The 27,473-nt window shown below is 37.4% G+C and overlaps 1 protein-coding gene and 1 long non-coding RNA gene across 2 annotated transcripts in view; both read right to left on the reverse strand.

Annotated features, from left to right (window-relative positions):
* Positions 1 to 8,438: 8,438 nt before the first annotated feature.
* Positions 8,439 to 13,461, reverse strand: LOC119791420 (dermatan-sulfate epimerase-like protein). Its single transcript, XM_038297488.1, has one exon. The coding sequence runs from the start codon at positions 12,556 to 12,558 to the stop codon at positions 8,944 to 8,946; it is 3,615 nt and encodes a 1,204-aa protein (XP_038153416.1). The 5' UTR covers positions 12,559 to 13,461; the 3' UTR covers positions 8,439 to 8,943.
* A 4,273-nt stretch (positions 13,462 to 17,734) lies between these two features.
* Positions 17,735 to 27,473, reverse strand: part of LOC119791418 — a 28,709-nt gene continuing 18,970 nt past the window's right edge. The window contains exon 3 of the long non-coding RNA XR_005281856.1: positions 17,735 to 17,842. This is a non-coding gene — a long non-coding RNA (uncharacterized LOC119791418). The remainder of the gene's footprint in view (positions 17,843 to 27,473) is intronic.

Raw genomic sequence — 27,473 nt, forward strand, 5'->3', positions numbered from 1 at the left:
GCCCATAAATATATCTGGAAAATCCAAAACAATGACTTTGACGGACACTTGCCTCCTTTTCTAGGAGAGTGTAAATTGAATGTGGAGGGAAGAGATGTTTCCAGCTCATTGCATTGATGAGTGCAAAAAACCAACTTGTATGCTATCCAGAAAGGGAACGGAAATCGAACAAGAGATGAAATGTAGATATACACTCACCGGCCACTTTATTAGGTACCCCATGCTAGTAACGGGTTGGACCCCCTTTTGCCTTCAAAACTGCCTCAATTCTTCGTGGCATAGATTCAACAAGGTGCTGGAAGCATTCCTCAGGGAGTTTGGTCCATATTGACATGATGGCATCACACAGTTGCCGCTGATTTGTCGGCTGCACATCCATGATGCGAATCTCCCGTTCCACCACATCCCAAAGATGCTCTATTGGATTGAGATCTGGTGACTGTGGAGGCCATTTGAGTACAGTGAACTCATTGTCATGTTCAAGAAACCAGTCTGAGATGATTCCAGCTTTATGACATGGAGCATTATCCTGCTGAAAGTAGCCATCAGAAGTTGGGTACATTGTGGTCATAAAGGGATGGACATGGTCAGCAACAATACTCAGGTAGACTGTGGCGTTGCAACGATGCTCAATTGGTACCAAGGGGCCCAAAGAGTGCCAAGAAAATATTCCCCACACCATGACACCACCACCACGAGCCTGAACCGCTGATACAAGGCAGGATGGATCCATGCTTTCATGTTGTAGATGCCAAATTCTGACCCTACCATCCGAATGTCGCAGCAGAAATCGAGACTCATCAGATCAGGCAACGTTTTTCCAATCTTCTATTGTCCAATTTTGATGCTTGTGTAAATTGTAGCCTCAGTTTCCTGTTTTTAGCTGAAAGGAGTGGCACCCGGTGTGGTCTTCTGCTGCTGTAGCCCATCTGCCTCAAAGTTCGACGTACTGTGCGTTCAGAGATGCTCTTCTGCCCACCTTGGTTGTAACGGGTGGTTATTTGAGTCACTGTTGCCCTTCTATCAGCCCGAACCAGTCTGGCCATTCTCCTCTGACCTCTGGCATCAACAAGGTATTTCTGCCCACAGAACTGCCGCTCACTGGATGTTTTTTTTTTTTTTTCGGACCATTCTCTGTAAACCCTAGAGATGGTTGTGCGTGAAAATCCCAGTAGATCAGCAGTTTCTGAAATACTCAGACCAGCCCTTCTGGCACCAACTATCATGCCACGTTCAATGTCACTCAAATCACCTTTCTTCCCCATACTGATGCTCGGTTTGAACTGCAGGAGATTGTCTTGACCATGTGTACATGCCTAAATGCACTGAGTTGCCGCCATGTGATTGGCTGCTTAGAAATTAAGTGTTAACGAGCAGGTGGACAGGTGTACCTAATAAAGTGGCCGGTGAGTGTATTTAGGGATTGACTTGATCATGGGGTACATTCTGTATTAAAGGGCATGAATGTACTTGTCAAGTGAGGATGGACTACGACTTGGAATAACTCGTAATGCCATGTCTGTAAACAGATATGAGCAAATCCTAAGATACCTCCACTTTGTGAAAAACTTTTCTTACCACCCAGCAAACACAGATAGGATCTACATAATAAGACCTTTCCTAAGTACACTTCAGAAGACATTCAAGGCAGCAGTAGATCCTGAGGAATTTCAGTCACTTTAGTCAGCTATGAGTGTGATTGGTTTTCTTATTCAGTTCTAGTCATTTTCCCCATATAGTGTAAAAAATGAAACAAAATATGTTGAAATATTTTTCAAAGCATAAAATTAAACACTGGTTTGTATTTTTAAAACAGAATACTCATTATGTTTTTAATAAATTCATAATATTTTATATTGAGTTCTCAGGTGCGCATAGTCCACTCCATTGGACATAACTTCATGAAACAACATTATTTTTGAATAAAAGTTAAACATTTTTTTTGTCCTGAATAAAAACCCTTAAGAAAAAAATTTGATCAAGGCTTTCATAATTCATGCATCAGAAGGCTTAGTTTTTAAATTAAATATGTTTGACTTGGGGCGCAGTGGTTAGCACTGCTGCCTTGCAGCAAGAAGGTTCTGGGTTCAATTCCTGGCCCAGGGTCTTTCTGCATGGAGTTTGCATGTTCTCCCTGGGCATGCGTGGGTTCTCTCCGGGTACTCCGGCTTCCTCCCACGGTCCAAAAAACATGACTGTTAGGTTAATTGGCTTCTCTAAATTGTCCTTAGGTGTGAGTGTGTGTGTGAATGGTTGTTTGTCCTGTGTGTCTCTGTGTTGCCCTGCGATGGACTGGCAACCTGTCCAGGGTGTACCCCGCCTCTCGCCCATTGACTGCTGGAGATAGGCACCAGCACCCCTCGCGACCCCAATTGGGACAAGCGTGTAAGATAATGGATGGATGGATGTTTGACTTGGAACTGAAGGATTTTTGATAATAAACCCTTATATTTTGAATGGAAGTCAATTTGTTCCATATATGTGAATTATCATTTTGACCAGAATTGGAGCTTTATTCACACTTAAACTTGTTGTTCTAGCAAACAGCCAGTAGGCCATGTGATAAAAAAAAAATATGTGATAGTATGAATAAAATCTAATTAAGTAATATACTGTATTTACCACTTCTACTGGGGTTGACAATAAATATATATAAGTTATACAACACAAGAGAAACATGAAGGTAGCGTAGGGCAAGTTCCAGTGATTTTTGCAGAACTTTGTCCTTTCTAGCAACAAGTTGAAATTACTCCAATGTTGTGTATGTGCATGAGAGAGATCTGCACAGGTCCTTTTTTAGAGATGTAATGCCTTCTCAGATAAGAAATATAAAATAAATTGAAGTTATTTCGAGTGGCACTTATTACTCTTTTAGTAAAAAAAGAGGCCCATTCTAAGGGCAGATCTGTGCTTCCTCCTTGGATAAAGCTGACCCAGTATTTACAGTAGCAATAAGACTCTACTTTGCCCTTTTGTTTCACTAGAAAAATAAAAACTTGTATTTTTACTTCATTGTGTGAAGTCTGTAATGGGGTTTAAGTTGAACTTTTGACTGCTCTTTTGTGATCCATCTTCAAAAACGATAGCCGGTATTCTGTCCAAAATTTGTCAGTGGCAGCAGAGACTCATCAGTGTAGCTAGTTGAACAACAGCGCAGTTCGTCCCAATCACACGCACGGCCAGAGAATGTGACCTGAATCTCTCTCTCATGAACTGACTAACGGAGCCTATAGAGACAACAGAGGTAAAGAGATCAAAACCTTTTTCACACACAAGGAAATTGTGTGGGCATGTATGAGAAAGAAAACATTTATTTTTAGCTTTTGAACCTTGCAATGCACCTTCAAGCTGAAAATAACAAGAGGTACTTTTGGACGAGTCATGGGGATGTTTTTTTAACCTAAGAACAATGCCCTACCTGACAAGTTTGATGGTGGCATCATATAATGACATCCTGCTGATGTTTTGCACAAAATAGTTGGAATAACAAATATGGATGGCAATCTCAAATTCTTCATCTCAGGCCAACAAATATACTTTTGAAAAAGGCAGCAGGTTTTCAGATGATAACCTTGTAAAAGGTTACATCTTCGTCCCTGATTTTACCCTAGATGTTCCTTTCATATCATGCAGATTCCAGATCTGATTTGACCAAAGTTCCGTCACACAGGACTTATCTGTCTGTATGTCTTCTGTGTAATGTGATGCATCATCTGCCTGATGTAAATCAAACAACAAAAAAGCATTGGATATATTATATGAAAAGAAATTGAAGTTTGAATAAGTTAAAAGCCATTACAATGGAGAATCATCCTTTTTGATGACCAAAGTGGTATTTTCCTTGATTCATACATAAGGAATCCTTGAGGTCTGCTTTTTAATCAGCCCCTCCCCAAAAGGCAAGTGACCATAACCATTTTATTTAAAGCAGTAATAACCTACCCTTTCCAGGGAGTACTAGCTTTATCACGCTGCACCCTCATAGTAAGCAATATGCCCACTCTCACTAATCAGCAAGCAGCGATGTTAGACTTATTACTTATTACTACAGAGTATTAATTTGTAGTGAAATATTTCTGCTTAAAGTTGAAACAAAGTGTTTAACCCCTTTAGCAAAGCAACATCAATTATCCTTTTTAGCTAAGGTTTAAATTGTGATCTGTTCTTTGTCTGAGAGTGTCTGTATTTGTCCAGCCTCTCTAGCCAAAAGCCAAACTGCCTAACATACCATGCTGCCGCTGCTTTAGAGGGAAAATCGTAAAATGTGCCAGGCTCACATAGGGAGAGAGGTCATCACAGTAAAGAAAAGTTTCTGTCTTAGAAATTTGAAAAATGGTTACAGAAACAAATGATATTTCAAAACAAATGAATACAGTTTAGCTTCTGAAGGTAATATCTAATCATATTTAATACCAGTAGATAACTTTGGAAGGTTTAAAAAGCATGATATAGAACCGTTTGACATGATCGGAAAAAATGCAATACGGTAAAGGTAGCTACTTTATTTGTTTTTATTTATTTGATTGTTTTCCTAAAAAAGGCCTACTTTTATCATTTTAGGTAGTTATTCATGTATTAAATTTTTGCATCTTCATATGTATTTACAACTTTTGTGATTTAATCACTATATTCGGTAAGGGTTACAACTGCGTTGTATAAAAAAAATAAACACACATCCTATATATTTACACAACACTATGCCCATATGAGCTTCGGGCACATTGTGGCTTACCTATTAATCAATAGTAAAAATATTTGTACGGTACTATCTTTTACAGAGTGGTGAAGGATTTCATTATAAATCACATTCTTCAAGCCAAAATAAATATAATAAACACACTGTAAAAAATCAAAATCTTTTTCTTGAAATAAGTGCATTTGTTCTTGGATTGAGGAGATAAAAGAGATATTTTGCCAATGGAACAAGACAATTTACATTTAAAATAAGAAAACATAATTGTAATTTCTTATTTAAAGTGCATCTTGTCTTAATATCTTATTTTAAGAGGAAAAATACTCATTCAATTGGCAGATCATCTCATTTACTTGCTCAAATTAATGGTCAATTAAAAACATTTTTGCTCATTGCTAGATTTTTTTATTTTTTTTTTGCAAGGGTGGGGACTTTTACTGATCATTGTCTATGCAGCTCTTTAAATAAAAACTACATGCAACTGCATTTCTACTATTTTATTTTTGTCTGTATTTTGGAAGATGGGTGTTGGTTATCGGCAGTGTCTGTTTTCACTCATGTCATATCTAAGCCTGCAGAGCACAATAAAAGAATGTTTGCACTGTGATGTTTAAAAATTGCATCAAAGGTCAGTGATCACTGATTTTGACTATTTAAGTAAAAAAAGAATTTGACATTACCCTTTGGTGGCTTAAATATGATGAGTGTGGCAACCAACAACTATCTCCCCAACAATTCTGTGTTAAGAAATAAATCTCAGATAAATTAGGACATTTCTTTTTCCAAACACTGGAATTGTATACATTGTAATTTTTCGCATAAAATCTTTAAACCCCCAAATTTATATGATATATATATGCATGGTCTCTATACAAAACTACTCGTGGAACTGTAATAAAGCTTGACAGAATAAGTACACATCTCTTATAAAAACAGAGGACATAATATTATCACAGTGAAAAACAGTTCATAGCATCCAAACAAAGACTGGTTGTGAATATATTCATAAATTTATTATTTTCTGAACATCATGTCCACCTCACACTCAAAATCCCAAACAAAACTCCCTCTACATGGAAATGATTGTAATTCAAGGCCACAGAAGCAAGGAACTGTATCCCCACAAGCAAATACAAAACACTGAGTCGCTAACAGGTTTGCAACACCAAAAGTGAAAGCATGTTTGCCATAATCTACACATTCAAAGACCACAAACATCAAACAGGTTGCTTTTTTCTTAGCCAGTAAACGGTTTCAGTGTTTGCAAGGAAGAAAACAAACGGCTGATTCTAATGGAGAAATGGTTAACAAGTGATGTTCTTTTTAATTGTCAGCTTCTGTGGGTATAAAGGAGTGCACCATATGCACAAAACATATGATCCAGTTTAAGTACAAAAAAGATTTAGAGAGAGAGCTTGAAAGGTTACTGAGTAGCATACACTTTTGCCCAAGCAACAGCTTTACATCACAGAGACAAGATGATCTCTTTTTTTCTCTGAACTTATTATTCTCTTCCCTTTTAGTGCACAGCTTGCATAAAAAAACATAATTAAAATAGAGATCATCGACTAAGAGAGTGAACACTTCAGGAGATGGAAGCCTGTGCTGTTTGCATGTTTCTCAGGTTCTTTACAGCACAGATTTCCTGACAGTAAAACAGTCTTCAGAAAAATGTGGAATGCTGAGAGGAATGCTTTAAAAACTGCATTGACTAGAAATGCATCAGGGTCGACAGTTTGGCTTTTTTTCAGTTTGATCCCCATTAAGCACTTCCCTCTGATTCAATAACCGCTAAAGGGAGTCATTATAATAATATCCTATTTATTCTCGATCCTTTGGGATGTATGTCTTTGGAAGCCTTAAATACTTCTCATATTCTGCTACATGTTACATCTTCAGAGACTCTTTTTTTTAAAACAAGACTAATTTCCAACACAGTTAAAAGAAAATCTCAGCGTTCATTTCTTACAATAGACTGCCTGTAAAAGCACCAAGCCGCACAACTGCCATGACATCTTTGAGCCTAATTTAAAATAAAATATGTTAGCTGATAGAAGAGAAATACGTTCAAAGCATTGAGCGTTTATATATCTTAAATGCTGATGTTGTGGCAAGCCTGCAGCAGTGTTTTCGCAGTTTTTAAAAGGACAAATAATCAGAAGTTTTTCTTGGGGCTTTTTACTTGTGTTTTTAGCCCTTTCCCTTCTAATATTTTTGAAATAAATTATCAGGACCTGTGCCAGAGTGAAATACCCACTAATCCTCCTCTAATCTTTTATTCTGAAAAAAAAAAAAAAAGATGAATATCATCACTCTAAATAAATTTAAATATTTTTATGGTAGAGTGTTATCTTTTTAGGGTAAAATTTTGAGTATTTGTGGGTAGTAAAAAATATTTTATTTTTTTTATATATATTTTCATATTAAAAGTATATCCTTGTCCATGTCTCTTCTGTTTAAAGTTGTTTCCTAATTTCTTTATGATTATATTTAGAACCAATTTTGGAATTAATAATTGACATTTCATATTCATATTATTTTTCCATAATAAATATAACTTTGTAATTTGTGATTTATTTAATTTTTTTAACTCATGCATACCTTAAAATGTATTGTTCCAATAGCAAAATTACAATATGAATCATGTACATCTTTCCTCTACTAACAGACACAAACATGGACCTGCTCACCTCTAGAAAGAACATTGAGAGACCACTCTCAATATTCTGGTCTGTTTACTTTCGTTAATCATTGTTTTTAATTTTATTCTAACTGCTAAGGACATTTCTTCCAAATTCAACATATTTCACCTTGTTACTATCCCCTGAATTAATCAATTTTAACTTTGATTTGCAAAGATATTGAACAATGTTAAAGATTACACAATATTCCTCAAATAATGAAAAAAGGCCAACTTTATGTTCCTGTGGAACAATGCAAATGTTTTAACTAATGAAGATGTCAGAATTAGAAACAGTCTTGCTTTTCAATCCTCTAGTCTTTCAATTTGTTTGGTTCCATCCTTTATAAATAATTCTAATTCAACAAACACAGAAATGGGGTCCACACTGAAAGCATCCCTTGCCTCTCATTATGAAATTTAGTGGATCTACTTTATTTTTCCCATGTCTGAGTGCCTCTTCTGCTTTTTTAGAAATTGACATATTTTATTTTGTCATACATCCCAAATAGAATTTATCCATAAATCTAACAAATGACAGACTAGGGCCATTCTTCATAACCCAGAGTAACAAAATCAGTAGGATTTAACCACACAGACCAAAAAGGCTTCAATTTGCAACAGAACAAGGGATGTGTGGAGGAATCTGTGTGAATGAGGGGTTACTGTGGTTTCAATCTTTTTTCCAAAGCTTCCTTTATGGTAAATATGTTTTCCAGATGTTTTTTTAGTCATACCTTTTGTCTGTTCATATTCCTAGAGCAAAACCTTTTCAATAAGTAACAATTAAGAAAGCAAATGGCTTTCTACCCGTAAAATTTAAATATTAAAAGTCTGCGAAATAATTTACAGACTAAATAGTCATAAGTGTAAATTTTTCCTTAAATCTGGTGTAGTGTAATTTTTTCTGTTCTTCTAAATGTTCAAACAAATCAAATTGATATCACTACAGTGTATATATATATATATATATATATATATATATATATATATATATATATATATATATATATATATATATATATATATATATATATATATATATATATATATATATATATATATGTAAACCGTAGATACGCCAAAACACATGCAAAAGAAGTTCCCCACAGCACCAGATCTCCATCAAACCAGTCAATGATCACCTCTAAAAGAAATAAAAATTTCAACAAATAATAATAAATCTCAATTAAGTGGAAACACAGATTTAACTTTTCCAAACATAACAGTATATAACCTTTGACTCGTCTGGTATTCTTTTTGCTAGAGAGTAAATGTTAAAAAAAATCTTTCTTAATGAAGGAGTGCTACAAATAAGGATGAGCTGCAAGAGTAAAGCACAAGATCTCTTCCGCTTATTGTTATACATAAAAATATTCTTCAGTCTAAGACATCTGTTGGCGCAATCTGCACAAGTCTAAAATACACCGCCACTGTTAGCAAATCAATTGGACACAGACAGAGAGGCAACTCACTTTCTTAAATTTCAGTGCAAACAAAAATAAAAGAGAAGATATATTTGACCAGCAGCTACAGTAAACATGACAGCTCTACACAGATTGATCAGCAGTTAACTTCCAAATCTGGCATAACCCAACTTTTTCATTACACCTCCACATATATCCTCAATGAGTCTGATGTCCTTTCGAGACATTTTCTGCCTCCATATGTTGATGTTTGCTGGTGAGATGTCTCCTTCATACATGAGGTTATACAAGTTTGTAGAGGTGGTGAATGTCAGTTGATTTAATGCTGTGGGAGACACAGGCACTCCCAGGAATGTGTGTATTGTCTCAGCTGTCTCCTGGGGGAAGCTGACAACATCTTCAAACCTAACGCACAGGTAGGAATCCTCAGGAAGGCCCTCAGCAACTCGAAGTGCTGCCTCTGAGTGAGCCAACCACAGATGAGCAAGGATCAGGACAGGATTTGTCTCTGAATGGGACAGCAGCCACTGGATTGTTTTAAACTCTGGTGCAATCGCTGGGCAGCCTCCCCTTACAGAATCCTCCTTGAATATCAAGGAAAGGTGCTGTGGAATGTTTTTCAGTGAGTAAAGACTAGGTTTGCTATTATAAACCATAAGATAAATCCATGCCCTAGGGTCCCTGACCAAATAAACTGCCCTCAGGGAGGGACCAACCACTTCCTGAATGAAGGGTATTTTAAGTGTCCAGCTACCACTACGCATATTGAGGACCACCCGAGCATTGGGGTACTCTGCAATGTGTCTTCTCATCTCCCTGATGAACTCTGTGTCCCTGTCCAGGCTAGCCCTTAGCCTGCCTTTCAGCTCCGATGGAGGCTCTCTCCGTCTGGATCTTTTTTTTCTGTCCCTTGAGGGGCCCACTCTCTGGGGCTGTTTAACCCTGCTGCCCTCTGCAAGCTGGATATTTTGTAAGTGCAGTTTGGTATTGTGCACAAGGGAATGCAGCCAGCCCTGAATGATCTTAAACCGCCCATGCACAGCATCTGTCCTTGACCACTCACAGGTGTCCACCAGCGAGTCGAATTCAAATTCAGTCTCAGGAATGTCCACATGTTCAGTGGGAACCCTTAGGTAAACAAAGTCAGAGTTATTATAGAAAAGGTGCTTGAGTATTTCTGACCCTGATCCAGGAAGAGACGTTATGAGCACACTGGGGAGGGGGAGCCTGCGCTGCTCGTACAATCTGATTTGTTTGCTTACTTCACTTCTGGTCCCCCCAGATTTCCACTTCACTCCGCAAAGAAGCTGATCGCAGCTGTTAGTCACAAACAGCAGCTCAACTATCCAGAGAAAAAGCACAGAGATCAAGGCATAGCGCATCAGCCTGCTAAAGCAAACATAAAACTTTCTCTGCATGGTCAAAAATCCAATTGCCACACAGAGAACAACCCCAGCAACAACGTTGACTGCAAATCCAATGTCAAAGAGCTTGTTATCACTGATAATTTGTTTAGGGATGTGCTGCGTCCCAAGGCCATATCTAATGATTTGATATCTATCCTCAACCTTGCAGTGACCACCAAACCCTATATAAGACAACCTTGCTCCAATGTCTCTATAGTTTGTAACAATAGAAACAATCTTCTCTGTGTTATTAATGGTTAAAGATAGCCTAACACCATTTTTGCTGCTATCTATAAATGCACAGTTTGAGACTTTAACATATGGACCATGTAACACATATGCTACTCTGCTGACTGTGCCAATCATTGGAAAGGTGACATTGACATACTGTGTCCACCTCTTTTTAAACTCTGCTGCCTGCTCAGCCTCTTGTATTTTGGTTTCAGGGCTGCGACCCTCGCTGTCAAACCAAAACATTTTATAGTGAGCATCCCACACATCCATCATGGCACCATTGTATCTATTCATAAATTTAAAGGGAACATATTTGAAATCAATGTCTAGGTTGTGGAAAAAAGCACTAAAAGACCTCACAGGAGAGTCAGCCCACTTCTCAACATGGTCCAGCACCACCAATGTTTGAGAGTTTAGTAGAACCAAAGCTCTGAAAACACTTTTTAATCTCATGGCTGGGGAATATGCTGATACGGCTTCCCCACTCACAAATATAGTATCCTTGTGCTCAGAGGCAACAATAACCTCCCCTCTAGTGTCCCCCACACCCTCATCAGTCCAGCGAAGCCACTTCGCACACTCCCCTAACTGACCCTCCCATGGACTGTTACACTGGCTTGTAGGAGATGGACTAAACACCAAAACATTGTTGAGATAGCTGTATTTGGGACCATAAAGTGCTTCAGATACAAACACCTGCCCATTAGGAGCAAATGTGAAAGAGTTCTGGTCTGGGTGCTCGTGGCCTGGGTTAAAGCTGTTCCAACCATCTACCCAGGAGTACGGTTTTTCATGAACAATGTCATAGACTGCACGGCCACCCAGCCGACCAGACTTAAAAGAAACAAAAGTATTACTCTGGCCAGCAGGAAGTCCACCTCCATACGTAACAACTCCCCAGTTGGAGAAAATGTGCATCTTTGCTTTGCCAAAGTCATGAGGATGTTGAGGTGTCAGATGTGAGTTGTACCAGATGTATTCTGTGTGAAGTGTTGCCCAGCGCTGGGCGGATGACTGCCCCATGGGTCCATCCTTGGGTCTGTGCTTTCGAATCTGCTGAGCCAGCCAATTTCCTGTTCCATTCTTCATGACAAAAGTGTCAAGGAAAGCCAGCTGACTCTCTGGTCCATAAAACCAGTTGTAGTTGGAGTCTGCTATGCCAATTGTCCTCTGGAAGCCTGGCAGCAGAGTGGCATAGTAAAACCAGAAGTGCCCACGCAGCCAGTTGTTCTCCATGTTGTCGATGTTAAAATGGCGCTGAGCTAAAAAGACGTACTGCGTGATGGACTTGGCTGTGTAGCTTCCGTAGGCAACCCCCTCATCCAGAGAACCATCAACAATATGATTCAGAAGAAACATGGTTTTCTCCATGTAGTTCACCGCCACCTGTTTCCAGATCATTGACTCTGGATCATTATGTGATCCCACCACTATTGCACCAGTTAGGATTGCCAAGATATTAGTGGTTTGATGGTTTTGAAGAAACTGTTTTCCCCATGCTCTGTACTTAGAGAGTTCATACAGTGCCTCTGTTTCAGAACGAATTTTCTTGAGGTAAGCATCCTTCCTACTTTCATCCAAGTAAGAGTAAATAAAGTCATATGCAGTGGCAAACCCAGTCAGAGAGTGTGCAGTGGGGACCTCATCATTTGGCGCGCTCGTTACTTTCCAGTCGGGGTAACTGGCCATCCTATCCATAAACTTTATAAGAAACTGCAAGGCAGCTGAGTCCTCAGGGCAAAGCAAGCAGTAAAGAGCCAGAGGGGGCAAGTTGTTCCCATATATCTCATTCCACTTGCTTGTAAATTCCTCATGTTTTGCAGGGGGTAAATAAGAGGGGAGGTTGGAAAGCATGGTAAGCACAGCTGCCCGGATGACTTTAAAAATGTGACTGTGTGTAGTTGAGGACCTTTGCCTCAAGTGCAAGACATCTGCCTGGTTAAAATACAGGTTAGGATGCGAGTCAACAGAGTGGAGCTTCCACCGCTCGAGCGTGACCTGTGGAGAGTCATCTGTGAAAACATCTCTATCGGTGGTGTTGAAGACCCCTGAGAGAGCAGTCCCCACTCCGCAGAGTTGGAGTAAAAAAACTGTAAATGCTGCCCACATAAAAGCCATGTTTCATGGCATCAGCAAGCACATTTTGGTGGATATTTTTTCCTTAAAAAGAAAAAAGGTTTCAGAATAAAGTTATTTGCCTTGTTACTGAAATATACTGTGATAATATAAATGTTAGTATTTAAAAGAAGAATAACTTAAGTGGAGTACCCCAAAAAAAAAAAAAAAAAAATGTAAAGGTCCGTTTTTGCATGAAGTGAGAAAAAAAAATATATATAATCTGTTTCAGTCCAAGATATATTCCTTATGCATGCTTTTTTCCCACTCCATCCTCGGTTAATATTGGCATCTCCAAGCGTACCGGTAACTCTTATTGATCTCCTCCCTGTAGTATCTTCCTTGTCGGACAAACATCAGTCAGCCCCAGTCCGTGTCCGGTCCAATCAAAGTCGCCCACAGGCTCCACGAGCAGCCCGACCGAGCCGCAACATCCGCGGGCAGGGACCACGGCGGGAACCGCATCCCCGCACCAAACATTGCTTCTCTGTTACACAGACGCCACACTCCGAGGTGTTTCTGTGCGTGGACACTCTGCTGAATGTTGCTCCCTTTGCATCGTTAAGTCCAGCTCTGTCTCTCCCGTTTTCCTCCCTCTCTCCCTCTCTTTCTTTTCTCCGCGCCTTGCCCTCTGATTACTGTTAAGTCCGAGCAGTGGGAAAGTTGCCGTCACTCCTCCAGTATGTAAAAAATATATATATATTTTTCTCCGTGTCTGGAGAAAATTGAAAAACCTCCCTCCTCCACAGCAAAAATAACCATCAGAGCTCAAATTGCCTGTTCGTCTGATAAAAGAAGCATGTAGGTACCCGCTGTTGCTGCAGACACACAAAAAGAAGTGAGCGTTTGCGTGTGTGTGATCTCCCGTGGTGTCCTCCCGACTGTTCAACACAGCCGGTTTGATTGTTTTCCTGCAAAGGATGGAAATTTTTCCACTGTACAAACTGTAGAGGGAGCCGTGACTTCAGCAGCTCAGCCTCATGTTAAACATGCACAGACTGAGTCCTTCACAAGCAGCCTATTAAACACACAGTTAGTAAGTTTAGCCATTTATGTTTCAAGAAAAAAGGTAAAATAACACACCAATGAATAAATAAAATGATAGAAAAAAATATGTAATAATGGTGCAATAGTAATGATGATCATAACTCTATCTATGAATCCATCTATTTGCATTGAAGGGTAATAATATGATTTACAATAAATTCTATTTTAAAAGCATGTCTATTGATTAACACTCATTGCAAGAGTAGCCGAATTTTATTAAATTTGAGCAGTTGATCTCTGTCCTCCTACCTGCAGTAAACAATGGTCAAAATGCTCTTAGTTCAGAAAATGGAAAAATGACTGACAACATATGAGTCTGGACTCAAACATCAGTGAAGCTTCCTTCCAAGCTTCCAATTTTCCTTTCTGCCAGCCACATAATCAAAATTATACCACTTGTCGATTCACAGTCACAATAGGAAAACATTTACCTAAATCGTCTACTGTTCATGCAGCTGTTACAGTAATCAGAATGGGAGAATCAAAATCTACTTTAATGGCCAGGTTGGTGCTACCATACCATACCAACTTTATTTATGAAGCACTTTATACACCGACAGGACAGGACTAGAGTGCTACACACAATCATAAAATACAATGCAATTTTAGAATAGAAAGGATTGAGTATCAAATACATATTAGTATACAAACAGAATAAAACAAAGTGAAACCTCTCAAATTGTGCCAAAAGCCAAACAAAAAATATGAGTCTTAAGAAGGGACTGTCTATGGGACCCTTAAAAGCAACTGATCAGCTGACCTGAGGGAACGGGAGGGTCAGCTCAGACAGATAAGGGGGGGCAAGGCCATTAAGAGTTTTAAAAACAAATAAAAAAATTTAAAAATCAATCCTAAAATGTACTGGCAGCCAGCGTAAGGAAACTAAAACAGGGGAAATGTGGTAGAATTTTCATGTACCTGTTAAAAGATGTGCAACAGCATTTTGAACCCTCTGAAGATGGGAAATATACAAATCACTGACCCCTGTATAAAGTGGGTTACATTAATCCAGCCGTGTGGTCACAAATGCATGGATTACTTTTTCGAAATGTTGTCTTGAAAGAATGGGTTTTACTTTGGCTAGCTGGTACTCACACAAGTTAGTTAGGTAAAAATGTTTCAAGGAAATACAGTTTTTAAGCAGCAGTATGTCCCAGTGTGTGCAAACAGTTATACCTAAGTTGCTTTGAGCAGTTTGTCTTATAGGTACCAATACGTCAACCAGAACGTCTCAATAAATTAGTATGTCATTGTTAATTTTCTTTAGTAAGTCATTTAAAAAAGTGAAGCTCAAGTTACATTTGTTTGTTGAGTAATTCTAAATATTATTTTCTTTTATTTTGTTGTTACAGCTAGTGGAAATCACACTGTTCATGACAGCATTGAAGAATTTAGCAAAATTGAGTGGAAGAAAAAAGGGGAATAAGCAAAATCTACGGTGACCCTGAAGTGCAAACTGCAACTACAAATCTAAAAGCGCAACTACATAAAGCAAAGCGCAACTACATTAAGAAAAACAAAACTACATAAAGCAAAGCGCAACTTCATTAAGAAAAACAAGTTTGGGGAAGATTCACAAAATGTGGACTATTCCAATATTAAAGAACTACCTCACACAGACATATTCAAAACAAGAAAAATATCAGAGTCTTACTCTAGCATAGAAGAAAAAAAGACAGGCTATTTATTATTGGTTCAAAGTTCTATATTTAGGTGTCAAACTGTTTTAAGTAATTTATTGGGAAGTATAACTAGAGTCCACTAAAAGAACTAAGAGCCAGCAAAAAAACAAAGTTGCTGGAGCCCAGTAAGAAGTTTCTACAGACAAGGATGATTTGGGTGGTGATGCGTTCTCCTCGTGTTGGTCAACTAGATTTTATCATGATCATTCAATTAGAAACTTTTAGAAGTAGTAAAAAATGTATTAAAGACTCTGCGTGGTGATAAAAATTGTTTGCATAATAAAGTCAGAACCAAGACTCACAATAAGAAGAAAAATATAAGCTTTCACTTTTTCTTTAAAAACATGTAGTTTTTCATATTTACCAAATTAGTGTGATAGCATACAGTAACTGCTAATGGCTGAATTAAAATAAAGTACTATATTCATACTATTGTTTTTTAAGGGAATTTCCTGATCTAGCAGAAAAGACATTCAGAGATCTAAAAAGTGATGCTCAACTTAACATTGCAAATGTCAGAGGTTTTTAAATGGCTACCTTCTTGCAAAACCCCTGACATTTGCACATCCTCACACTCAGGCAACTTTCAATGATCATGTTCGTCTATGTATAAAAGACTTCTGTTCTACATCTAAATATGATAATGAATAGCCTTTTCCACAGTGACATCACATTTGTGTTCTGCAGCCTGGTATGCCTAAAGGAGCACTCTCATCTTTATTTATTTTTTTCTACCGAATGACTTGAAAGCACAGGTTCACTACAGGCACACAGTTGGGTTTATCAGATCACTACAGGAAACCTACTGTTTCTTTTTTGGGAGACACCTTCCACATGGAGAGGAGACATATAACATAAGAACTGCCTCAGTACAACACAACAGATATCTGAAATCAGTCATATCTCTACAGAAAAGTGTAGGTGGTGTATGACCTACAACTATATATATATATATATATATATATATATATATATATATATATATATATATATATATATATATATATATATATATATATGTGTGTGTGTGTGTGTGTGTGTGTAATACAGGAATTGGATTATTAGTAAAAACAGGTGCATTTATAAAAGACGTTTTGAAATTTAATAAAAATGCGGTATGATAGCTAGACAAAAAAACAAAAGCTTTTGAATAAGAAAAATAAAAAAAGATATGCACAAGTACCAGATCATCTTATATAGCTTTAGCTTATTGTGAAAGAAGACATAACACTGTCATTAATCATTTAAAAAATGTATGTTTTTATGAGATGATTATCATCTCTGAAAAAAAGGGAAACATTTTTGTAATCTGGTTAATTAACAAAGCATACGCACATTCTTTTCAAAGAGTAGCTCATCCCAATGCAAGAGTTTAACCCAAGCCCAGACAAAAGCTTTAAAATGCTATCAAAGTGGTCAGTGAAAATAAATGTTCTAATCCAAGCTTAAACTGTCACTCAAACTGATGCTGCCTGAAGCAGGCCCAGCTTAGTCTTTGGCTTTTGAATCAGAACCTCACAGGAGAAGATATTCCGAAACATTCACTATTCCTGGAGATAGCAGGAAAACTCCATAGGGCCAGCACAAATAAAACACATATGGTTTATATTTCCAGCTAAAAGCTCATTGTTTGTTTGTAAAGAAATATTTTTTCATCCCACAATAGCAGCTCTGTTTCCTTGTGTTCCTATTTTGCCATTTTGTCAAATTTGGCACGTTAGGGTAACATTTTGGGTTGATTTTATTTTGAAATGCACTTGAACTCTCTCCTGTCTGAAGCAGCTGCTGCTGAAGCAGACGCATACAAGATGAATCACTACAGAGGCGTATCTCTGAAGTAGAGGCTTTTATAACCAAAATACATTTCAGTTGCAAAGGCCAACACTCAACCCTAATGTGATATCTTATAGAGACATATAATACAGAATGAAATAATTCTTCATCAAAGTATTTTTTATTAACATAAAATGTTAACACAAAAGTTATTTTTAACCAGCACCCCATAGGTCCACTTTATATAGTAGCTCTGCATGAAAAATGTATTTTAGAGTAATTACACTTAAAGTAAAGTTTGGTTTAATTTCCTCATGCAGTCTTTATCAGCAAGTGTATATTAGCATAAAACATTTTGTGATGGAGTTCTAAAAATTTAGAGCAATGTAAGCACCCATTTTGTCACCAGTCCTCTTTAGTTGGTAAACAGATCACTACAAACTCTGGAATGGCACCAAATGCAGCCAAACTAAATGCTTGAGTGGTGCAATAAAATAGAATGAAATTTTCCACAGAAACAGTGGTAATAAAAATGTACTATTCCATCTTTTTTAGTTTCTTGACATGCATTTATATATGTTATTTTAAATAACATTTGCTCTTTGTACCTGGTGCTTTGTTTCACAGTCATGATTTCAGGAGTGAAAAAGAGTTTTCCAACAAGTTTGAAACACATCTGGCTGCAACTTGTCTCAGCAACGCCATGGCTGCTATTTCTCTTTCCAGTTTTCCATTGTGATCTTGCGGAGGAGGTGAGAAAAATGTATTCACATTCCCTGTCAGTCCTGCAAAAAGAAAAAAAAAAATCCACTTTATTCAAAATCTTGCTCTAGAGACAAGAATTGGAGAAAAGAATCAAAAGAAGACTGTTTTATTCCTATAACTCTGCCTCACATTTGTTTGTTTCAAGAGCTTAACATTTTTAAAATGTAACTTTTAATAAGAATAATTTTTTAGAGTTTAGGAAAAACAAACAGATCCAGAGGACTTTAAATTGTTACCGTTCTTGTCTTTGTTTGTGAAATCTAATATGCATGATTCTTCTGTTCTTTACTTCAAAGATTTGTCTATTTTCTCAATCTCTTTAGGTCTCAGCAGGATATTTTTGAGTCATTTGATATTCATTTAGTTGCCCTATCAGAATTATGCTTTTCTATCATTAGAAGATATTTAATTGAAATGATTTTTATCCCTACAGGTTATGAATATTGCACACTGCTAAAATTCTTTGAAGTTTTGCTCTTAGGATGAGCATGCCTTCCCACTGGATCAAAGTGCAGCCTTTCCCATTTCAAGATGTAGATTTTGTCTAGGACCCCTGAGAACTTCTCACCATTCCTTGATTGTAGCAAACTGGGCAGACCTCAGCATAAAGGCAATCATTGTTTTATCAATGCTGCTAAAATTAGGTGTTTCATTGCTATTTTTCTTGCCTATCACATCTGCACCAATACTGTTTACTTCAAATTTTTGGATTTTTTTCTATCCTTATCAGAATTATCTACACCTCCATCACCAGTTTCAGAAAATTGTGCATGAGGTAAAAAAAAGTGGAAAAAAATATACTTTCCTGATAAAGGCTGGGAACCACTGAGGGTATAATCTTGCCCAAAAATAATAACTTAAGTTGGTTTTACAATTATGACAGTTCTATCGAAACTCAGACAGAATGAAAAATGCACTCAAATTAAAATAATAGTTTTTTTTTTTAGTGACTGCTGTAAATTGACCAGACGGCTTTGAAATAATTTTCTATGAACGTCACCGGAATTACGGTACAGTAAATGATAATTCTAAGCCCTAAGATATGCTGCTTATGGTGTTTTTCTTACACTCAGTACTTAAAAAAACAAACAAAGAAAAAAAAATCTACAGTACAGTGCTGGATGGGTGCGGATCTACAACAAACAGCTAAACGCACTGCAGAGCCATGAAACTCCAAAAAACTAATGGAAAGAGTATTAAAAATTGTAAAAAGAAAAATGTTGCAATCAGATAAAATAAACAGGAGCAAGGTTAAAAACTCTGCATCTACCAAAAACAACATTGAATCATAAAAAACTTGCTCCTAAACAGCAGAAGTATGCCAAACCACAAGAGGGTGTTTCACGGCAAGTAAGGCGTGACCTTATTATCAGTAAAGGCAAGCGGGTGAAAAATCATGTTATCAAATGTTGTATTGAATAGTAAAGATGAGATTTTAAGGCCAAAAATTTTTCTTCTTTTGCCTTTCAACAAATGGCCTGTGTGTGTGAGTCCATCTTCCTGTTTATCTTTTTAAAAAGTGCTATGGTTTCTATTCAATGTGAAATAGACCTGAAAAAAACATCAATCAGAAGGCTTTATGCTGTGTACAAATAGAATCAACTAGAAAAAAACTAACAAAATGTAAACCAATATAAAGAGTAGGCTTACTGTTGTTGGCTTTAGAATGCTGCCATAAACAAGTAATACATAAGTCTCAAACACAGTTGATTGACAGGGGGTGGCATTTGTCCCCTGGCAATCCCAACTGCAGCTCTCGTACTGTTTCAGAGACTTGTGAGAAATGTTTGCCTTCTTTGTCATGTTTTACAAATCTCCAGTTGTATTTTTTTTTAAAGGAGAGCTTGGTAAGGACAGATTCTCCCCCTTATTAAAAATGTGCCATGCTGGGGCAAAAGGGATGTGCAAACCAGGCCTTTAAAACACCTCCTTCCTTTCCACCCTGCAGAAAATTTCAATTTCCATCTAAAGAGCCTCTGGTAGCTCAGCATTCAGGTCCCCCACATTAGGCCTACTGAGTAGAGGCAGAAGGTAAATCTAACAGTTCATTCTTCAAAGCCTATGTGAGGTTTAAGTTTTAGCTAAATTAGCTTCAATTTGTGGTATAAAAAACAAGGCTGAGTTAAATTGCAAGCTGTAAACTTGAAGTTGAAGGCAGAACATGACCATTTGCAACACTGACAATCTGCTCCCAAGAGCATATAGTAAGTTAATAAACAGATCTCATCTTGATAAGCTACCTGATCACCCCCTCTCAGGTGCACAATGCAAGTTAGGAAAACGTCCTATGAATATTTCAGAATGCTAATAGCAGTATCTTGGATCATTTGAATTTTAAAAAGGGCACCATGTTAGGAGAGATGACAGCAAGAAAGGGGTAAAGATTGTATAATCTGTTTTAAAATCATCAAACATGCTGCCAATTGAAGACCACAGTAGTTTAATACCGTGTTGCCTTTGCTTGAATTGATTCTGTTCTTTTCTCTTTTTGCTGGTACCACCATGCAGCTATTGGTTTGTGTAACATGACACATTGACTTGTTGAAGAAGCCAACAAACAGCCCTCTAAACTAATTCTTAATCCTGCAGAGTGACACGCGATTTTCTCAGGTGGTGCCAAATTAAACATCCCACTGTGGCTGATACATCATTTGCTGCATGTGTTGTGGTTTGGGTATTTGGTAGAGTGAGATTACATTGTCTGCAGTGTTATCATCCTTTTCTTTGTTGCCTTCTCCCAGTGTTCTTGCTACTTTTTACCAGTCTGGGGGGGTTCAATCTGATGCTGTCAGGAGTCATCCTTTCACAGCACATCAAAGAGTCTGGAAAAGAATCGGTTCTCGTATGCGTGCATTATTCAAATGGGCCAACTTGTGTCTCAGGGTTCGGTTTTACATCTTGTCAGCATCCTTGTCTGACGTGTCTCTGTGTAGTGTGGGGGGGTAAACGGGGACGAGTTTCTTGTGTCATTCATGGTAGCATCTAGTGATGGGTAAAAAAGCCTGCAGTGCTTCCGAAAAGGGACTTAAAGATGAGACGCAGTGCAGAGGGGAAAACTCTGCACAGTGTTTTTGAAGGAAAGCGAGGACCTACTTCACAGTGAGCATCACAGGTTTCCACAGCAGCTGGTGGGAGCTTTACATACATTTATGAGACTGTTTGGCCCTAATTAAAATCCATAAACAAGAGCAAGTTCATCTGCATTTCATAGCAAATGTCTCATTGATTTCTTGTGTTCTTGTTAAGAGCTGAGGAATTCTTAGCCATGCTTCTTTTGACCAGCTTGCTGGTTTACAAAAAAAACTCTTCTCCAATAAATTTATCCTTAAATTAATGCAAGTATTTTGTAGTTTTTTTGCTTGTACTCTTTTGTTATAGGCATTGTTGTTTATAGGGAAATGTAATCATATTAACTTTATGTTCCTAGTAAGGCTTTCATCCTTGTGTGGGTATATATATATATAGTACTTACAGTTCTTCAATGATAATAAATAACCTGCTTTTGTTATATTTTATTACATTTCTGTCAGCAAATCCCTGTAATTATTACACCCTGTAACTTTAAGATGTGTGATGCTTCTGGATGATCTAGTCTGACCATGTTTGATGTGAGTCGTCCAGCTTGTGGTCAATAATTCCACTTACGGTTATTTCATTTACTCATTCTATCTCTATTTCATCTATTTTGAGTCTCACATCTCTACTTTTTTAGTTCTAATTAATATGATATTTATTTTTATCCAGATTCAAGTACATTTTTTCTTAGCTTAAATGTAAACTTTTTGAATAAAAAAAAAAAAGATGTAGCATTGCATACAATTTGTTGCAGACACAAAAATTCACTACTTTGTGTTGGTCTGTCTCATCTAATCAATGTAAATAGAACAGATTGTCCTTTGTAGTTTCACTGTGAGAAAATAAAAGAGTTCAAGAGGTGTGAAGACATTGCATGTGAATGCATTTAAGAGCTTTAAACTGAGCAGACAGGCATTAATATACTGTAAGTCAAAGACCGTAAGACAGCTCATACGAGGTGAAGAACACCCCAGAACTACTCTCCCATATCCTTCTATGCACAAATCAACCATGACAGTGGTGCTGCCTGTCTATTATATAGTGCAGTCTATTGTCTTGTTCTAGCTTAAACTGCTCTGCTCTGCATCATTTTTTCCTGATGACAGACATTATTACAACCACGTTAAAAGGACAGGCTGCTAACCATAACAGAATGGATGAAGCTGCAGTCAAATAGAAAATGTCCAAGTGCATGTGAGCACCATTGGTGGTTCTAGATAAAGATGATCAGGTGAGCCAGGATGGGGAGAGTTCTTTTTTCATGGGGTGAGAGAACAGAAAAACAACACAAACAAAGGGAAATTCATATAGTTTTCAATATAAAGTAAGCTAGAAATTCAAGGTTGCAGACCCCTGATCTAACAGATGAAAAATCTGATCCTACCCTAATATGGCTGAAGCTTAAATTCAGCTGAAATTTCTAAATAATTGTCAGAGTAAGTTGTAACGGCCAAAATATAAAATTGGTCAAATCAATCAGCGTATATCATCATATCATCAACGTAAATTGATCTTATTCCATTAAAAGATTTTCTTGTTCCTGCCTAAATCAAGGGAAAATACATTTAATGAGGAAAATAAATAAATAAATAAATTTTGCAGTGTTTGTTTTCAGTGCTGGTCCAATAACAGGGGCGTGGATCTGTTCTAGAGGGGCACTGGCCCATTTTATTCTGTGTCTAGGACCGCCCATGGTGAGCACTTATTTTCAGTCTTAAACATCTTGCTATCCTGTGGGGGTGTCTTGTGAGAGGTTTCTGGGGGAGAGAGAGGGGTGTTGAAGTAATTGCAGAGGGGCGTCCACAGCAGAGCCAACTGCATCCTTGGAAACTATTGATCATATTCATAACAGCTGGGGCATTTGGTCCTCCATGTTCCTAATGAATATCATGGTATATGGCCCGGAACCTTGAGAAATATTCCTTTATAGAAGGAAGAACAATCCAAGATGCAAGCATGTAAAAATAGCATAGGGAGGTTGGGTGCAGCTTCAGAAGATAGAGAAAAGAGCCTTATCATCCTGAAGAGGTTGGTGTACAGTAGGTCCATTACTGCTCCATGTCACAAACTTGGCCAAGACGGTTCAGGATCCAATCAGTACACATTCCTCTCCCTGTAGCTTTTCTGGGCAAGTGTCACTCTAAGGGGCTCTGGAGCAGACCCAGGACTTGCTGGAAATGCTCTACATTAATTTTAACCTGGACGATCTGCAAAAAAGCAGCTCGGACTCTTGTGCATTTTAAAGAAACTCTAACAACCTTTGAAATAAAGTTGCTTTTTCTTTTTACATCTCTTTGCAGATGATGAAGCAGACTGAAGATGTTTTATCGTTATCTCCCTTTTATCTCCTCTTTCTCTAATCTTTTCTCCTTTTTTCTGTTTTTCCTTTCCTGTTCTACCTACATTGCAGTGTCCATATATATATAATCTGTAATACTCCCTGCATGAATTATAACAAAGCTATTTATATGCATAAATCAAGTGGCACACTATGACAATAGCCGTACTGCTCCACTTGTGAAAGCAAAATCTGTTGGGCTCTTTTTGGCATCAAGACAATTATTCTTATTGATACATTTCCAGACAGGAAACTGTTAAAAATAAAAAAAGAAAGAAAGTTATAGGCATAATATTTTTTTATATCAGAAAACTGCTGTATTTGTTGAAAGGTTGTAAAATTCAAATCATCTGACATTTAAGTAATATTCAACAGGAGGATATATAGTTTATTTTGTAAAGCAAGATGTGAACAAATTTTTTGCCCCAGCAAACAAAACTACCTGATATCAGACTGTTCACCTGGCAGTGCAGACTTAAAGAGGAAAAAGGAAAATACGTAAGGGTCACTGGCCTATTTTCATTTTCAGGTGTCCTCTGATGTTTTCTACATGTCCATTTTGTCTGGCTGACGTAATTTCTTGGCTGACGCACACAAAGCCAGGCTAGTAGCTTTGGCCCGAGGAAGCAGCATCACAGGCCACTGAGGCTTTGACTTCAAAGGAACCTGGCATTAGGAGTGACCAGAAGCTGAATTTTCCTTGCATAATTTCCTGGCAAGGCTGGGCAAACATGTTCCCTACCTTGTTTATGTTTCAAGTCTGAACAAAGGGCTCTTTGAGATCTCCTCTGAAATACAATTTCTTAAGTCCTTTTCTTTTTTGTAGCATATAGATCTTCCTTAAAATGCTGAAATTTAAACTAAATAATCCAAACATTAGGAATATTTGAAAAATAATGATGCACTATAAATATCCTTGTATCTCAAGCAATTGAGGGAAACTGATTATATTAATTCAAGTCTAAAATTGCCTGAGCGGGACCAAGAGGGAAGGAAATAAATGATGACAGAGGATTTTCTATAAAGATGGGTCTGCTGCGTACTGAGAATCTCGAGATTAAAACACACTTTGATGAAAAATGGAATTATGAACACAGGCTTTTCCTTGTGGAGGGATGCATCTTCAGTAAAAGATCTGCCTTCCAGAACCTTGAAGTAAATCCCCTGGCATTGCCTGATGTGACTTTTAATTAATTCTAAACTTTCTTAAAAAAAGGAAAACTTTTCTCTTATGAGGAACATTACCTTGACTGGATTGGGTGACTTTTAAAAACATGTCCTCATTTATTTGAAATATAATAACTCATCAAAGCTGAAAGCAAAAGACTTGGCAGACGATAATGTGTCCTTTATATGTTCTTGTGTGTTCTCTACTAAAATACACTTAAAACCGCACAGTGGATTCAACATTTGCACAATTGCTGTAACACTGAGGTTCAGGGTGGAAACAAAAATCAGTCCCTCTTGACCATACGGCAGACACAGCTGGTTTACTGTTCCTCAAAGCAAACAACAGGTTTAAAAATGGCAGGCCTCGAAATCAGACACTTCCACATCCCTAAAAAATCACCAATATATAGGGCAAACTCCGCCTACTCACTAAACAAAACAGGAAGTTAGTCATCACATACATAATGTAAATGCTCACATTCATTTAATATCAGGCACACATCTTCTGTGAGTAAATGCACACTTTACATTTGAACTTATTATTATACTATTCAGTTCTTAAAGGGGAACGCTGGTTTTTTACATTTGGCCCTTAATTTTACGTTATTACATATGTTATGCGGATGACGTCATACACACGCCGCTTTGTTTAAAAAAAAATATATATATATATAAAAAATATAACCGCGGATGTCTGAGGGACAGAGATTCTCTACATGTCATGAATGCTGGCGTACCATAAATCATAAATTATGAACAGTTTAGTTTGTGCCTTCAAGTCGTTTGCCCATAGGAAGACGTTACTTGGATATAACCTAACGGAATATCTTCAGAACTGTTCCTAATGACAAAAAACTCATATGGCTGAGTAGAACATGATTTAATAACGTAAAATCAAGGGCCCAATTTAAAAAAAAAAAACGGCGTTCCCCTTTAACACAAGAGGGAGCGCCAAGAGGCGCTCCCTCTTGGGCACAGAGTTATACTATACTTTTAAGCAGGGAAACAAAATGGCCGCCATAAAAAACACCTATATGCTAACCTTTTACCATTTTTCCAATGATAAAAAAATCCTGACCCACAGACTCCAAAACAAAAAGAAAGTTCATTGCATCTTAACAGTTGCCTTGAAGTGAGGCAGTTCTGAGCTGTAATCTTGGCCAGGATGTTTTTGCATTGTATTTGCATGTTCTCCCTATCCATGCAGAATTTCCTATGTGGGGGATTAGGAAACTCCAATGTAGTGTATTATCTTGTGTTAAATTGTACAGTAAACTATACATCTACTGTAATTTATCATGATTCAGGTAAAATCACATGTGCACATGTTTAAATCTGTTGAGTGTTCTTATACCAACCTAACCAGAAAGTTTGTGCCAAAGCCTCAGCTGAAAAATTAAGAACATGCTAAACAGGTGAAATAAAATCCATGACACTTTATTGAAAAAGCAGTAAAGATTATATCTAAAGGAAATAAAAAGTATAAGATGGCAATTGTTCCTAACTTCTGAGCCTAAACTACTTGAATCCTGACAGACAGACAGACAGACAGACAGACAGACAGACAGACAGACAGACAGACCGCTTCATATTGTCTGTTAATTCCACACCACTGAAGTACAAGCCAGTACCACCCATGTAAAAGGCTTTAATGGAGGAGAGCATTTTCTTGGTCCATAATTTAGACCCTAAAGTATCTTCAAAGGATAAATAGCTACCGAGGAACATTCCTGCGGTGGAGCTGTGGTTGTATGTATTCTGCACACATTGGCCTTGAGTTAAATGAAGAAAAGCTTGATCTGTGTGGTAATTATGAACATTCAGCCAGGAGACAATTAGCCTTCTTTAACTCCACCAAAGTGTTGATTCAAGAAGTGACTGATTTGTTTTTTATTTTTCCAACCCAGCACACTCTTTCACTACACATTTGATATTTCAAAAACATTTCTTTAGAAAAAAAATTAGCTTTTTTTAATATGACGTGCTTCCGTGTATGGGGTAGAAAAAGGTTCCTCAAGCTCTGGGTGTTTAAACATTAGATTTGTCTAGAGATTCTGGACTTTTGGCAGATTATTTATGCAAAAACATTAATTAAGCTGCTAATACCCACTTTTCAAAATTAGAATAGTCTTCTTAGTTTTTTTTGTAAGTAGTAATCTCACCTGAGGCTTTCTGTAGAACAAACAGATTGAAAAACAGATGCCAAGGAGCAGTGGCTATACAAAACTTCTCAACGTAATTTAACTTATTTAATTAAATTAGATACTTGAGGTGTGCAGAGTATCAAGACTGGTAAGATCTCTGGCCTGCATACTGATGAAAGAGTAAAAAGTACAACCCAGAATTTGAGGTAATCTGCGTAGCAAGGGAGAGCTCATTGCTAAATAAATATATTCAAAATCTTGACAGGGGTTGATGTTAATACACCTCTCACATGGTTGAATTACACAGTGAGAGGGATCTTTAACCATTCCTTTGGATGTTTTAACTTTCCTTAGAGGGACATGGATTGCATGACAGATAAAATTGCTCATAGCATCACAAGTTCTAAACCATAACAGTTGTTTTACCACATCTTCTTTTATTTATTGTACCCCAGAACTATCCTGTAGCTCGGTATCTTAATACTCAAGCTTCATCTCACTTGATCCAATTGCACACCATTTACAAACCCAAATAATTTGGCTACCATACGTTGATTATTATGGCAAACCAAAAAAACGCAAGTCTTTGCAGAAGTTTTAAAGCAGTCATATTAGGAGATTTTATTTTAAAGCATTTGGTATCCAGTTGTTTAAAACTTTTTGCATATCAATCTGCTTGTAATGTAAAAAAGACAAGTTTAAGTGAGTAGTTATGATTTTGTTGTTGAATAGCATCTCCTTACATTTAGATCTTTGGAAACATGAAATTACTGATTAATAATTTTCTATACTGTTATAACAGAAATGGAAAAATGGCTTTATGAATTAACTGTATAATAACTGTCCATCAGGGTTCTGCCCTCTGCTTTGGTTGATTTTTAGTTTCTTTTACCGGTAGTTCTGTGTCTTTGTAGTTGTTTTCTA

The sequence above is a fragment of the Cyprinodon tularosa genome, unplaced genomic scaffold, assembly GCF_016077235.1.
Source record: "Cyprinodon tularosa strain WSP-4 unplaced genomic scaffold, ASM1607723v1 ctg389, whole genome shotgun sequence".
Taxonomy (NCBI): domain Eukaryota; kingdom Metazoa; phylum Chordata; class Actinopteri; order Cyprinodontiformes; family Cyprinodontidae; genus Cyprinodon; species Cyprinodon tularosa.